This window comes from Strongylocentrotus purpuratus, unplaced genomic scaffold, assembly GCF_000002235.5.
Source record: "Strongylocentrotus purpuratus isolate Spur 01 unplaced genomic scaffold, Spur_5.0 spur5_scaffold_9, whole genome shotgun sequence".
Taxonomy (NCBI): domain Eukaryota; kingdom Metazoa; phylum Echinodermata; class Echinoidea; order Camarodonta; family Strongylocentrotidae; genus Strongylocentrotus; species Strongylocentrotus purpuratus.
Genome location: NW_022145615.1, coordinates 34,608,549 through 34,624,296, shown reverse-complemented (window position 1 = coordinate 34,624,296; position 15,748 = coordinate 34,608,549). Strand labels below are relative to the sequence as shown.

At 36.3% G+C, this 15,748-nt stretch overlaps 2 protein-coding genes across 2 annotated transcripts; one reads left to right on the top strand and one right to left on the bottom strand.

The window, feature by feature from the left end:
* Nucleotides 1-268: 268 nt before the first annotated feature.
* On the top strand, nt 269-5,702 carry LOC105446523 (sugar transporter SWEET1-like). The gene is made up of 6 exons (XM_030977183.1): nt 269-372; nt 1,065-1,188; nt 1,799-1,960; nt 2,367-2,486; nt 3,072-3,254; nt 5,373-5,702. Exons 2-5 carry the CDS (start codon nt 1,072-1,074, stop codon nt 3,234-3,236), a joined length of 564 nt encoding a protein of 187 aa, XP_030833043.1. The 5' UTR covers nt 269-372; nt 1,065-1,071; the 3' UTR covers nt 3,237-3,254; nt 5,373-5,702.
* A 6,687-nt stretch (nt 5,703-12,389) lies between these two features.
* Nucleotides 12,390-14,641, bottom strand: LOC583592 (cholesterol 25-hydroxylase-like protein 1, member 2). The gene has a single exon (XM_011683481.2). The coding sequence runs from the start codon at nt 14,067-14,069 to the stop codon at nt 13,197-13,199; it is 873 nt and encodes a 290-aa protein (XP_011681783.1). The 5' UTR covers nt 14,070-14,641; the 3' UTR covers nt 12,390-13,196.
* Nucleotides 14,642-15,748: the final 1,107 nt, after the last annotated feature.

Here is a 15,748-nt window from a genome sequence, read left to right as displayed (position 1 = left end):
GAATAATATTATATATTTTGAAGCTGGAGCTAGTATATGTATTTTAAACGTTTCTAATTATTATTATTACTATCAATATTTTCATTTCATCATTATCATCATTATTATTATCAATATTATTATTATCATTATTATCATTATTATTATCATATTCATTATTATTATTACTTCTACTACTACTACTACTGCTACTACGACTACTACTGTCATCTGACTTTTAAATAATGTTTTCTCTCATTCTTATGTAATATACATGTAAATGATTGATTCTCTATTCTCTATATTTCTCTCAAGGTCAACCTGTACACTTCTTTTCCGGGTCAGGTCAACAACTAACATCTCCTTCATACCATTCATAACAACCGCCGTCAAGTGAGTGGAAATTTGGCTATTACTGTATTAAAGCTCAATCGTAGAAAGCATTATGTCATTAACAGCGCCACCTGTAATTTGCTAGTGCAAGTCCTGTCGGCTCTGTCTCTCTCTCTCTCTCTCTCTCTCTATCTTTCGATTTGATACGACTTCATTCCCTCCCATTATCTCTCTCCCTCTCTCTGTCGGTCTGTCTGCCTCTCTCTTTTGTCTTCTCTCTCTCTCTCTCTCTCTCTTTCTCCCTCTCACTCTATTTCTCTCTCCCTTTCTCTGTCTATCTCTCTTCCCGACTCTCATATTTTTTCTCTCTACCTCTCTCGCACCACAATCCCCTCTCATTTTCCCTATTTACCCCCTACCCCTCTCTCTTTCCCGTTTTTTCTTTAGTCTCCCTCTTGCTATCTGACCGTCCGTTTCTCTATATCACTCGTCTCTCACTTGCCTTCTTTAAAATGATGACATTTACAAGGCATTTAATAGGCATTCGACTAAATGTTAGACGAACACATTTATATTTTTTAGATACCAAGTTAAATAACGAATGCATTAAAAGAATGAACTGCATGAATTCAACCGAAGAAAAGGATCTACATATTTGCAGAAGTGCATTATTTCCTGCATCATCGTTTAGTTATTCTTGCATCATATATAATTCAGAGCTCCTTTTGATACTTTCATTTCCTTTCCCTCAGTATTGTGATGTGGGGAGCATACGGGTTCTTGTATCCTGACACGGCTATTATTATCGTGAATATGGTAGGCCTCACTGTCCAGCTGTCGTATATCTGCATTTACATACATTTTACCCAAAACAAGGTGGGTACAATTATGTTTATAAATTATTAATTTCTGTTTAATCCTGTCGCTGGCATCCGTAAACCCTATAATATAATACGTGCAATCTGCCCTCATCAATTATTAAAGGGCATTTTGAAAACAGATCTTCCATAATGCTTCTTGAAAACTATTTATAATTGTTCTGCTTACTTCAGAATGAATCCGGAAAAGACATATTGTTAGTCTATAATTATGCCGGAGTTTTACCCCCAAAGGAGGAGGGAGGGGGGGGGGGGTGGTGGGCTTCATGAGCTCTACACTATGTACACTCACTGAATCTGCCTGAATGGAAATCGATGTTATAATAGAGGGCTATCTTGATCGATTTCACATCCCAACCCCAATATCAAACTTATTATTTTGTGAAGACATTAATCTGCATATACCATTCATTACCCAGGTGTAGTGAATTGTAAGTAGGCCTACACATTGCCTATACTATAGCTTGGGAGTGTCATCATGGCAGCTATAGGCTACTCCCACATCACTAGCAAATGTGTATTTGAATTGATTTCGTGTGTCTATGTACTTTACGAGAACAAAATATTGTGATGATAAATTGTAATTAAATGTTCTTCTTATTTTCCAGCTCCGTCCTGTTCAACAAGCCATAGCAGGAGTCGCCTTTCTAGTGGCGCTCTACATCTACATGTCTCAATTCGTCCCAACACGCGCCTCGGCCCTCAAACAAGTCGGTCTCGTCGCCAGCATAGTCACCATTTTCATGTACGTCGCTCCAGTTTGTGATATGGTAAGTCAACGCAAAGTCAAGTCAAAAGTCTTGTCAAAACTAAAAATTTTGAATTATTACTTTGTTAGAATTATAATGAATTCGCCTCTCATCCAGATACACGGCTTCTAGTTATTTCAGGCAGAGTATAATAAACATATTTCTATGAATTTGTACCCAAAAGGGGTAATCTAACATATTTTTTAATAATAGACGAACATGCCTTCTTTATCATTCTTTCCCCAACTGGAACATCGAGTTTGGGCATTTTTAATTTAAGTCACCGGGACAATATACTCACTGAAGAAAGTAATTTTATCGTTTGAAAAATATTGTACTTTTACTTCTATTTTACGAATCATGAAAAAAAAATGAGTCACTCAAGCTAGCATTGTTATGAATCTTCCTTGATCTTTGTGATATTTAGGTGCATTGTATACGAGCCAAATCAGCCAAGACAATCTCGGCCTCTCTCAGCGTTGCCACCCTCATCGCTTCGTCCCTATGGCTCTCATATGGTATACTCCGCCACGACACGTTTATATCTGTGAGTACTAAAAACAGAGAAAATGACACAATTCCAAAGTAACGTTCATCATGTTCAGTCAACTGCCTTGTAAAGATTCTTTGACCACAGAAGAAAAAAATACAGTGCAATGGGCTCTTAAATCACATGTTTGTTTCGTAAAAAAATCATGTCATCTTACCCATATTGTCAAAAATTTGTTCTGTATTTTGATGATGATGATGATGATTCACAGCATTTGTATGGCGCCATTTATCTGTTTCAAAAAACATTCAAAGGCGCGAGCTCCTCCAATAAAGTTAGCATTTAAATGTCTGAAGGAAGATGTGAGTTTTGAGTGAAGCTTTGAAGTGGTCAAGGTTGTCAATTTCGCGAATAGATGATATATACTTAATACTTTGATCAAAATTAATATTAAATTTGATTCCTTTACAAGTGATGCGTCGTTTTCCGTTAGAAAATCCTTTAATATCTCCTGCTCCATTGCTGCTTGTTAATCATGTTGCAGATGTTAGCATATTCTGTAGACTTCAGAGATAGGGTCGTAACTCAGAATCATTTTATGAAACACATACTCCATCCATTAATCTATTGCTCTCATCTTAGTTGCCCAATATCCCCGGGGTTCTCAGTAGTATATCAAGATTACTCATCCTCTGGAGGTTCAGTGGCAGAGAGGAGGATGAAGATGACTTTTATATTCCATCCTCATCAACATCCTCGTCATCCCACTCATCGTCATCTTCTTCCTCAATACCATCAATAGTGTGACTGTGCGTCTTGCTTGAGGTGAGAAAATTAAACCATTTGTTATGTTCCTTTTCCCCTTCCATATGGTGAGGGAGTCATTGTCGGATTTACATGTAAGTGTGTGTGTTTGAGGGGGGGGGGGGTGGGTCATATATTTAACCGGCACAAGCTCCCTATTAAAACCAAACTATGACATTTCCCGTGGTACGATACTAACAGCGTTTTGTTTCTCTCTCTCTCTCTCTCTCTCTCTCTCTCTTTCTCTCTCTCCCCCTCTCTCTCTCTCTCTCTCTCTCTCTCTTTCTACCCGTCCCCCTTGATTACTTCCTTGCCAGAGTTATTCTTTCTTTTACGGAATATTGCTCCATACCCTTGTACAGTATCCTTTTGGTAACACCATGTAGCAACCTTTCTGTGAAGGCTGCTTCAAAGGCGGCGTAGCGTTGTTCCACTCATCGAAGGGGTACTTTAATCGGGAAAGGGGATGGGGGGCTCAGGCTTACTAGATGCGAGAAACAAATCCATCGGTACAATGTGGTACTCGGTTGTACCATTTTCCTGTCACCCTCTCCCTTTCTTTATCTTTATTTCAAATATATCCCCCCCCCCCTTTCTGTTTTAATTCTACAGGCCTGGGGCACGTGTCCCATGTGGCTACGTTACATCTTGTTGATAATTAAAATGTTGGTGGGCCCCCCAATTGGTGATAATCTGTAAACTATAGCATGCTTTTTATTTCAATTAACTAGTCGGTGTTTTTCATTAATATTATTTTTGTTTGATAAAAAGTCAATTACCACTAGTAAATATCTTTAATTCAAGTTACATGTAATAATAGTTCGCTGATGTTGACTTTTGAGACCGGGGTCAATGACATTTATTATCAAAGATTGCTTAGTCCAATCAAATTTGTATCTACATTTAATTGAGTTTCCTTAATATTAAAAGACGAACTCTTGTATCATTTAAAATTTGCATCAAGAACTTCGCATCTAACACTTGCTGCAGAGACGAACTGTGTTACAAAGTGCGTCTAGAACTATGATGATCAAATACAAGTTCATTGACTAAAGTTTCATTCGTGAAGAAACAGATAGAGGTCACAAGTAGTGGCATAGCTTCAGGGGCACGGGGCACGTGTCTCCGATTGAATGGCGAGCAAAAGAAAGCATAATTATAGATAAATCATGGAAACAGTGGAAATTGGAGAGGAGAAAGTATCCTGAGAAAAAATGAAGAGTCCATCTTCCACACCATCCCCTTATGAAATGCCGTTGTTAATAACGTCGCCCCCCCCCCATGCGTACAGTGCCCCTCATTTTTTGGACCCCTGTCCGCCCTAAGTGCAAGGGTTAATGAAGTTTGCTATGATATCAAAGTTCCGAAGGTCTCGGTAATTTAGAAGAATTTTGTATTTTTATCTGCAGATGACTTTGACAGCAGTTGATTGATCTTTGTCAGTTGACAAAATATCATTTCCCCTTCCACACCACATTTTTAGCAGCCAGCATATTGTATTTCATATCTTTATGTCTGAATAGTTTTACTCTTCAAAGGTGTAGGTATCACATAAATACGATCGGGCATTAGCTATCATATAGCAGTATCAGGGCGGATCAAGAATTCTGTAGGGCGAGGGTCGATGCCACGAATTCCTGACAAGAAAAGGATAAAGAAAGAAAAAAAAGGGAAAGGCTATCAAAGGGTCTAAATTTGAAGGAGAGGTACAGAAACATAATTAGAAGGGGGTACATTTTTCAGTTGTGTATATGTTTCAACAGGGTATGCATATTGGGTTTTAAAAGGATGAGGTCAGTTGTTCCCACCCCCCCCCCCCCCCACCACCACCACCACCCTCCAGAGTTACCGTAATATAACGCTTTTAGTCGAAGGCTAGATTACTTAGTTGTATTCTTATACAAACTTCAATTATTCATTTAACCCATTGCTTACCAAAACTGGATGGTCCCTGTATTGAGCATATGGAATAAGATAATTCAGCAGTCAATGAGCAAATATCCATGTACATTAAATATTATTTAAATATTCAAGATATAATGAATGTTGGCATTAAAAAAAGTAAACATGTGAAAATGAAACTGCATGCACCTCTTTTTTCTTTATCTTTACTTTTTCTTTATTTTGCTCTTTGCGCAGAATTCTTCTTACCGCGTTCGATTAACCCCTCCACGCCCAGCCATGCATCCAAAAGCTACATGGAACATCAGGAAGCTTCTAACTTCTCAGCAGTCATTCTACATTAATCCATTCGAATGAAGGAAGATCATCAAACGACTCAATGTTCCTTGAGAAGGGGAGTAACCAGGAGCATTCTTGAAGAAGATAATCAATGGCCACTTATTTCATATTTTTGGCATAGACGTTATACACCATCAGCATTGTACTTCCGAAATTCTTTGATGCAATTATTGCAGTTCGAAATTAAGCGATTATCATAATAAAATATTGTTTTTTTGTCAAGCTTAAGTTCTGTGTTACTTGTAATGTTTTTGTTTTTTTTTGCACTATGGTATGTAAAAGATCCCCCCAATAATAATGAATTCAATAAACAAATAAATGTATAGATAAATATGTTAATAAATAAATAAATTTAAAACAAAAAATAAATAAAGACCGTTAAAAGTCGGGTTTTTATACACATTCCTTTTTATGAAAAATAAACATATATTCATACACGTGGGTATGCTTTGAAATTTCCCGTAAGTAGAAGGAAAAAAAGATCAACGTAAACGGGAAAAGTTCCTCATGTTGTTTTTCACGAATTTGAAAGACATTTCTTGACATTGACACGCATATTAAGCTATGTGCCAGGAGGAGGAAACGTTATTAGATTTTTAAATATCGATACATCTGGTTTACCTAATGTAGTTTTCTGGTTTTATCGGGGCAACTGTCTACTATAGGGGATTTTTCTTTCGGGGGAGGGCTAAACTATGGAGAGATCAAATATTAAAACGGCCGCTATGAATATTCATTCATCAAATAACATCGTACGATATTTTATGGTTAATTAGTAATCTACTTCAATTTTGATAAGCCACATGGTAAGAGAGTATATTGACCCTATTATTACAAAGGGTATGAAAAGCTTTTGATTTGCATAGCTTACTTAGATTTTTCTTTCGTTAAAAAAAAGTTTGGATAATCAACGAACTTTATCGTCTGTAATTTTATCATCTCGAATATCTTAATATTCAAAGGAATGACAAACAATTAAGAAAGAACAAATAAGGTGTCGCGTAAAATAACGCACGTATACCTATATAAGAAGCATGCTACCATGATGTGTTCAATTAATGTGAGCTATTTTGGTACTATTTGCAGGTAATTAAGTGTCACATTCTGCTTCATAAAAACAGTCACGATCGTATATTGATAATTATAACAATAAAAGGGGATATGTATACAAATGTTATTAGTTTATTTAACGAATCGTGCACGTGATGAGCATAACAATATTCAATTTCTTGAGAAACATGCATTACACTTACATAATTCACAATTACAACGAAAATAAAATAAAAAGGGACATGGGTTAACGCTTTCAAAAAAATTAAAGAAATAAGCTATTGGAAAGGGCTCATTCAATCAAAAAGAAGTAGAAGAAGAAGAAGAAGAAGAAGAAGAAGAAGAAGAAGAAGAAGAAGAAGAAGAAGAATAGGAAGAAGAAGAAGTAGTAGTAGTAGTAGTAGTAGTAGTAGAAGAAGAAGAAGCACATGTAGAAGAACATGAACAAGAAGAAGGAGAAGGAGAAGGAGGAGGAGGAGGAGGAGGTAAGGAGAGTTATCAGGTTCCCTTCGAGTAAAAATTTCGAAAATGGTATAGATAGGTATTCCACATTAATCATTTCATATTTGCTTATATTTTCAAATTTAGAAATTGGAATGCTGATATTCCCTGCCAAATCGTACTTCTGACAACATTTGAAATTTTACGACAAATTCGCCTCTGTCAATTATACACTAACCGAATTCCTCATTTCAACTCTGGACCAAACACTATACCTAACCCTAACTCTGTCCCTAAGCCTAAACCTAATATTAAAGCCAATCCTAACCCTAACTCTGTCCCTAAGCCTAAACCTAATATTAAAGCCAATCCTAACCATAACAATCAAATCCTCTCGAGTAAATTTAGCTCGGAGCAATAAACGCCAGATAGAGCATAGTCGGATTACATGTAATTCAAATACACAAAGTTCGACGCCACCAGCAAATCAATTCCTTTATTAGTCCTTCGCTTGGTTTTTTCATGATAAGTAACAAGAGCTTATAAAAAGTTCGCAAAAGGGTCATAGTAATGGTATTTATCTTGATAACTAACTCACCAAACTTCACATGACCTTTACAGACCAATTAAATCATGTTTTGCCGGGCGAACTTTTTGAGCAAACAAATATTGTTGGTCCTGTGTTCGTTATAAGTAGGTGAGTGAATCGAGGTCAATAACATGAACAAACGAAATATTCAGTGTTTTCTTTGTATTTCTTTGCATTTTTTTTAAATTGCAGGGCTTTACGCAATGTCATCCGATTTCTATTAATGAAAAGCATGTAATGTCTACTAGATTCCATGCTTGGAAATATTATTAAGAAGGAGAAACATACATTTAGTTCATTTCCTTGGGTTATCCCTTCACCTTTCCCTCGTTCCTTTGATTTCTATGATTCCACCTGTTCAGACCTTCTTTTGCCAAACCTCCCCCCTCCCCTCCCATTTTTTGTTGTTCTTCTTTCTTCTTTCCATCATATTCCTCCAATCTTCTTTAGTTTATCTTTTTTCCCCATTTTTACTTCCCCTGCACTCCTATGATTTCAGGTCTCTCAAACGCTTATCTTTCTCATTGTCGTTTTCTCTCTGTTGCTTAACAAATCTTTTGACATGGCTGTCATTATTGTCTGCTAGTCAAGCAAACAAAGAAACGTGATAACTATACTTATCACGATAATCTTGACTTATATCACTATGCTAAGGTCATTAACTGTATCGTCTAATAGTTCATTGAACTGATGTCTCGCTGGCAGATTAGAAAACAATCATTTTATACTACCCCGGTCACACCTCCAAACCGCCTCCACGCCGGTCCCATTTTAGCGATCGTTTCGTTAAAAAAAAAAGGTCGGACATTTCGTAGGTCTAGCCTGGACTATTATTTTCGAATTGCGTGTAATACTCCCAAATTAACACCAAAGTGATTCCAAGTCAACTCATTTGTTAGCTTTTTTCTAGTGTTGGGTCTATTGTGGGTCTGCTGTCGTTCTTGTCGGTTTGACGGGGGGGGGGGGGTATCAGTTATATAAAGCGCATGAGAATATAAAGCGATTAGCAGAATATCGGCTGCTAATATGGCAACACAAATCCGCCATTGCCTCCTTTTCAACTTCATCGGTTAGACTTTTCGTAAATATAACCATCATTGGAGTAGCTACGGGGGGGGGGGGAGGAGTCGGTGCTCGGTGGATATTGTTCCACGGCAAATTAATTCTTGCCTTTGACCATCGAACAAACCCACTATACCTAACCTTAACCCCAACCCTTATCCTATTCCTAGCCTATATCGCATCCATAACCATATGCGATGCAATTATTATTAAGGCCCGCATAAAATACCCTAGTGTAAGATAATATCTGATCGACGGGCGGCCTGATCAACCAGATCGTAAAGAGAGGGAGAGAGAGAGAGAGAGAGAGAGAGAGAAAGATAAGGAATTGTGAAAAAAGGTAAATCAAGAAAAATAGAAGAAATATGTAATGTAATGAATGGAAGAGAGAGAAAGAGAAACGTGCAGAGAAACGAGGAAGGGGCTAAATAATTTAATGAGAGTGTAGGTATAGACAGACTATTATAGAGTAGACTAATGGACATTCTAATAAGAAACTGGTTATCATTCTTTGGAAAACAGTTATGTAACGCAAAAGTCAGTTAAATCGATTTAGAATAAAGAGATGTTCGGTAATACAAAGTCGAAGAATAGCAAACGAATAAAGATCTAAGCTTTCCGTTTTACTCTCATCAGAGTAAATCGCTTTAGTATGTCTATTTCCGTTGCCATTCTTCAATATGAATTACATGTATGTAAATGCATTACATAATCACAGATGTTAAACGAAAGTACAAACAGTAGTTCTACCAAAACGGAGGCATTATAAGAAAAATCAACATCTCTTCCACCCCATTTGGCTATGTGTGTGTACATGTGCGTCTCTCTCTCTCTCTCTCTCTCTCCCTCTCTCTTTCTCTCTCTCTCTCTCTCTCTCTCTCTCTCTCTCTTTCTCTCTCATCTCTCTCTCTCCCTCTCTTTCTTTCTCACTCTCTCTCATCTCTTTCTCTCTCTCCCTCTCTAACTGTGTCTCTGTCTCTGTTTGTCTGTCTCTCTCTCTCTCTCTCTCTCTCATATCATGATCTGAGTAATGAAAGGAACTACAACATTTTAAAAGACTGGTTTGAAATGTTTACAGGTCTACTTTAAAGAAAAGATCGAGTTTTGGGGAGAGGTGGAATATAATTTGTGAGCGTTTCATTGTTATTATGCAAGTGTGAAAGAACATCAGAAAATGTTCCCTAAAAAGCATGGCTCTTCAAATGCCTTCGTATTCTAAATATGACAAGTAACAACTTTAAAATCGGGCCTCAATTTTATGCCACATGTTTGTGTAGTCACATAAACATATTTATGTGTAGTGTGCTTGTTACTTACCAAAACTGGGCCTAATTTCGTATCATTTTGATGATTCCTGAACCTTGCAGTACACACCAATAATAAATGCGACATGATCAACTTTTTCTGATCGATTCCACACTGTTTCTTTCACAATGCAATCGCAAAGTTGTTTCGTAAAAGGAAAATCTTTTAGTTTCATACTGAAAAAAAGTGGGAAAGTTAACGTGCTTTATATAATAAAATACCAAACAAAATCTGTTTTATGTATTTATATCAACACAACGATGAAATGTTTCTACGAATTCCGAGAAAAGGTTTTCATTCCTTATATTTCTTCGAATGATCTTATTCGACCCTACATGCAGTCGACAAAAAATCATCACAAACAGTCAACAGAATATCTCAATTTATCACAATTTATTCATCAAGGCTTTTCACCTATTGAGTCACATTTCATTTCCATAATCACAGAATTACACTATAGTGCATCAAGAGATCAGTAGACTCAGGGTCATTTTCAAGATAACTAAATTTAACAATCATAATTCATGAAATTGCATCTTACAAAATAACATGGCTTATATATAGAATAGAATACTGCACTTTTAAAAATAGATAAATACGTTGACATTTTGCAATGCAAAATAAAAAAAAGTCATTGGCAATTTGACATTGTAATTAGTATTTGTTTCGAGATGTGCAGGTTTCCAGCTCCACTATTTAACAGCATATTTATATTCATTTGAAGAAATACTGTTTTGTACCTACCTGCGATCATATCATTTATAATGATAATCATTTACGCATTTACTGTTGACTATATTCAACGGTAGTTGATTACATTTTTTAATAATTATAACATGATCAAATTGCATGTAATGTAAATGTAATTGCATAATATAGTCAAAAGCACCTTGTGAAACTTGTTTCAAATTACCAACATGACATACAGTGTTTGAGGAATTCGCGTGTTTATTCATATATATATATATATATATATATATATATATATATATATATATATATATATATATATATATACATATAATTATTTATAACACGATCGCAAAATCATTCGGAATCCGATTATGATGTGCATGGGATATACAATGAGACGAATTTCATGTTTATTTTTCGCAAGCTTTACGATTGTGTAAACAATCATTCAAACAATAAATACTGTTCACCATTGTAGCTCTCGCATGCAATGTGCTGTCTGTATATGTAAATATATATATATATATATATATATATATATATATATATATATATATATATATATTTAAGGTAATAAGATCAGTTGTTTACTAATCAGGATATAAACCCGCTTTTCATTCAAATGAATGACAATACTGTTTGACGATTATTGCTCAGAGGATTCAATGAGCATATGTGAATGCATAGGTAGTTGCACTGAATGTATCATATATCTATAATGTACAGCGAAGGAATGCAAAATAAAGGCTTAGCAAGATAGACCTTCGTGCGGCCTTCGTAATACTTACAATGTCACAAGCAAGGAAAAATTGCATGAAATAAAAAACATTATACGCATACACTAAAGACTAAGTCAGTGACACCAGTTTCTAGGATTATGCACATATCGGAGTTTTTGTCTTAATTTTTTAGTTTAAAAAGGACATGAAATTATATGATATATTTGATGTTTTACAAATTATCACCCTGCTACATGTACTCGTAAGAATGATGAAATCGCATAAAATTATACTTTTTAAAGCCCACAGACACCCACAAGAAATACAAAACACACCTGTATCAAAACCCGTCAATTACAAAATGCTTGCTTTCAAACAAATATAACAAAAATCGGGATAACATATTTGTTCTACGTTACACTGTTTGTTTAATATTGGCTGAAAATTAAACAATTTTCAGTTTCAAATTCTCTAACAATGTCCAAATATATTCAATTCTTGATGTCTTTTATTTTTCATATAGCTGTCCTTAACATCACTCAAAATGATATTTATTCGACACCCCCCTACTCTAAATAGAAAGCAACTGCTGAACTGTGCCAAACAGTCTTCATTCCCGTATCTGTTTGATGTGTCTGAGCATATATTACTCCATTGTCTGGGTGAAAAGTGAATTGCGGGTCATATCATTTTGGCAGACAGGTAAGGTCATATAAATTCATATATTCGTACACATCTGAATCATCGCTTGCCGTCCACAGCTACTACACAAAGACATATACGTGTTTAACCGAAATATACACAAATTCACGTACGCATGTTGCTGTCTAGAAGGACCGAATAGTGGATACACCCCGTTTGCTGGCATATCCTCTGTGTTCGTATATATCTCATACTCATAGCGTGTATAAATACACTTAGCCTAATGCAAAGCATGATTGATTTTAGAAATACAAATATGTATACAATAAATACTTCGTAATCAAAATATTACGCATAATACTCTTAACTAAATCATAATACAACAATACAAGATCATCAGCGTCACGGCAGCGTCATCAGCGTCATTTTGATATATATACGAACATTAAATTCGAATTTGTATTGGGCATTTTTGAAAAGAATTTCTTTTAATGATTAAAAGCAAATGCAAAATTAAAATCCTTCTAGAGCATAACACGTTGACAATATTACAAATCACATATATGATTGGGTTCATGTTATGAATCACCTTCTCAAGCTGGAAAATCATATTGAAACTGATTATATACAAAAATATAGAATCCAAACAAATACAAAGAAATTGCAACGAAAAGTAACATAGTAATGTTATTTACTATATAAAATCATAAAAGAGGGGGAAAATAAACATGGAGAATTATGTATACTTGTTTTTCTACTACAATCGGTATTTGATCTTGGTCATAATTTTATATACAGTTCGATAAGCCCTATTTTATATAAAAATGTAAAAATAAAATTAGGATAAAAAAAAAAAAAAAATCTCTTGCGTATATCCCTTGCTTTCCTTTATACTAAAATAAAACAACAAGAACTCGTTGAGGGTGAACGAGCCGGATCAGCCAATAACTGTTTAACATATATTATACATTTGAATAATAATTTATTTAATTGTTCATCTCGTAGCTCGCTTTATTTGTCTTCAAACGGAATTCTTTTTTTTTTTTTTTTAAAGTTGCTTTTCCAAGTTGCACTTTATCGTGCATTTGTGAAATCAGTACATTGTGTGAGGATGGAAGTATACTTGGTATGTAAAGAAAAGAAAAACAAAACAAATTATATATATACAATGAATTCTATAATTATTATTGGAATAGTCAAATACCATTATTCCATTGTCGTCTACTTCTTCTTCTTTGTGTCGTATCCATTGAACTCCCATCCCATCAACTTGTCGAGCCACGTCAGATGCGGCATATAGTTCGACATCGGTTTCATGTGGTGGAGGTCGTGCTTACGAGGTCCGGCGACAATGTCGAAAGGGATAACGAGGGAGAGCGAGAAGGGGAACTCGTAGCCGCAATGGGCCTCAACGCTGATCCAGATATTGAACATTTGGAAGCCGAAGTAACTGAGGGTGTGGACTTGAAGGATCTTGGGGATGATGGCAGTCGTGGCGCCGACGAAGATAAGCTCGATTGGGTGGAGGTACTGGGTAACCCAGCAGAAGGGGGAGTGGTACTGGTGATGGACAGAGTGAATGGCCCGGTAAGCCCATCTGTTAGTATGGAACCAGTAGTGGAGGATACCATAGCTGAGGTCAAAGATGAAGAGACAGATCGACTGGTCCCAGAGGAACTGCATCAGCAGCGGGGCATCATCGTTGAGGGGGAAAGGTGGCCCGTACATGTATTGGAGGACCCCAGCTGGTACGATGTACAGGGCGTGGTTCCACATAGTCAAAACCATGGTGTTGTAGAGCTGTGGTTGTGTCATATGAATGTCCTGGTGGAGCTTGTACTTACGAAGCCATGCCCAGTGTTTAACGCCATACACGTCTAGGAACATGTAGATCATGCAGAGAAAGAAGTAGTACCCGATGGCCATCCCGACGGGGAAAGCAGGGGAGCAGAGCACCTCGTCACCAAAAAAGCTACGAAGCCCGTCCCAGATAGGCTGAAGGGCCGAACGACTGCCATCAAGACCCGCCATGTCCATGGGTATACGGCTATAATTATTCCAGACGAAAGACAGATCTTGCTTTACCGAAGCCATCTTTCTGTTTGTGAATTTGACCTTTAATTTCCTGAAATGTTGTAAGACTTCTAGATGGTATCCTACGTAGGCTACGTAGGAAGACGTCTAGTAGCCTATTACTAGATGGCAGATGCCTACTTTACTGATAGCATGGTGCACATGGAAGTAGATTGATGGCTAGTGTGATTGATGAAGGTTAATTCACAAAATGAAGAGAATACAAGCTGGGCGATTCATATATCGACACTCGGCCTCGGCGGAACGACCGAATTTAGACATCCATAATTATGTTTTCCTTCTAATAAGTCCTGTGTGTGTGTGCGTGTGTTTCAGACCGACACTTTACAGCAATCCAATTGGTTGACCTTATCTCACTGATCAATTAAGAAACGTGTAGAAAGGATTCTCTACCTTGCACACAATAACATGATTGTGCAATTATTATTTACGACGTTAAGTTGAAATTCACCTTGTCAAATTACTAGCTACATGTAGAACTTTCACCACTAGAACAAAAAAATCACATTTAATGAAAGTAAACGTTCGAGAGTGTTTTAGCCGCTACACGCCCAGACTCAGACGCAGAGACAAGTCCCTGGACACACTATTGAAAAGCAAATCGATGCATACAACGAACGTGATGCAGCGAACAAAAGTTTGTTAACCTTATTGACTGCTGAAGTAAGACGTATGAAAGTTTGTTGAACCCAATTTCTCGTCGACGCTCGTAATCCGGACGGACATATCGCGGAAAAGCATTGTGAACAGAATAATGACAATTTCCTGCTCTCATTCAGAAAACAGGGTTTTCTTTCTTTCCGCATATAAAATATAACCAAAAATATACAGCCATGGACAAGAAAAAAGGGAGTAATAAAAGGTTACCGCAAATAAATAGAAGGAAAAAAATACCGTCATAGCAAAGTGCAATTGCTGAATTATTTTATCATTTAATTCAAATGAATACAAATAAAAGTATTTTTTGTCATTTACATTCTGAAAAAAGAGTTTGGTCTAATAATGTTACATGGCTGCCTAACAAATACCGTCATAGCAAAATGCAATTGCTGAATTACTTTATCATTTCAAATGGATACAAATAAAAGTATTTTTTTGTCATTTACATTCTGCAAAAAAGAGTTTGGTCTAATAATGTTACATGGCTGCCTAAAATATAAGCCTACCACTAAAAGAGGTTAGGGGATTACATCTATTTTCTTCAAAATAAGTTAGCATCAAACCGTAGAATACCTATAAATTTTAGAAAGTCGAAGAGTTAAATACATCTAATAACCTGTGATAAAGTGATGATGGTGATGAGGTGGAGGAGGAGGGAGAGGGGGAGAAAGGGGAAGAAGAAGAAAGAAGGATAAGGAGGAGGAGGAGAAAAAGAAGACGATCGAAACTTTGGAAAAGGGGAAGGGGCACATTTTTCTTTCGAGTACGAAAATTATTCAACCTTGGTTTTAAAAGGGGGCGTATGCCCTCTCAATCTCCTAGTGTCATAAACATGATAAATAAACATTAATAGGGTAAAGATATTTTGAACAGCGGAATTTGACAGTCAAAAGATACTGTTTACACAATCTCAAATACTATCAAAAAAATAACTCAATGGCAATTTCAATACCCTAATCTACAGTGCGTCCCAGAAAAAACGAAACCGAGAATTATCGATGTTTTTATCATAACTTAAT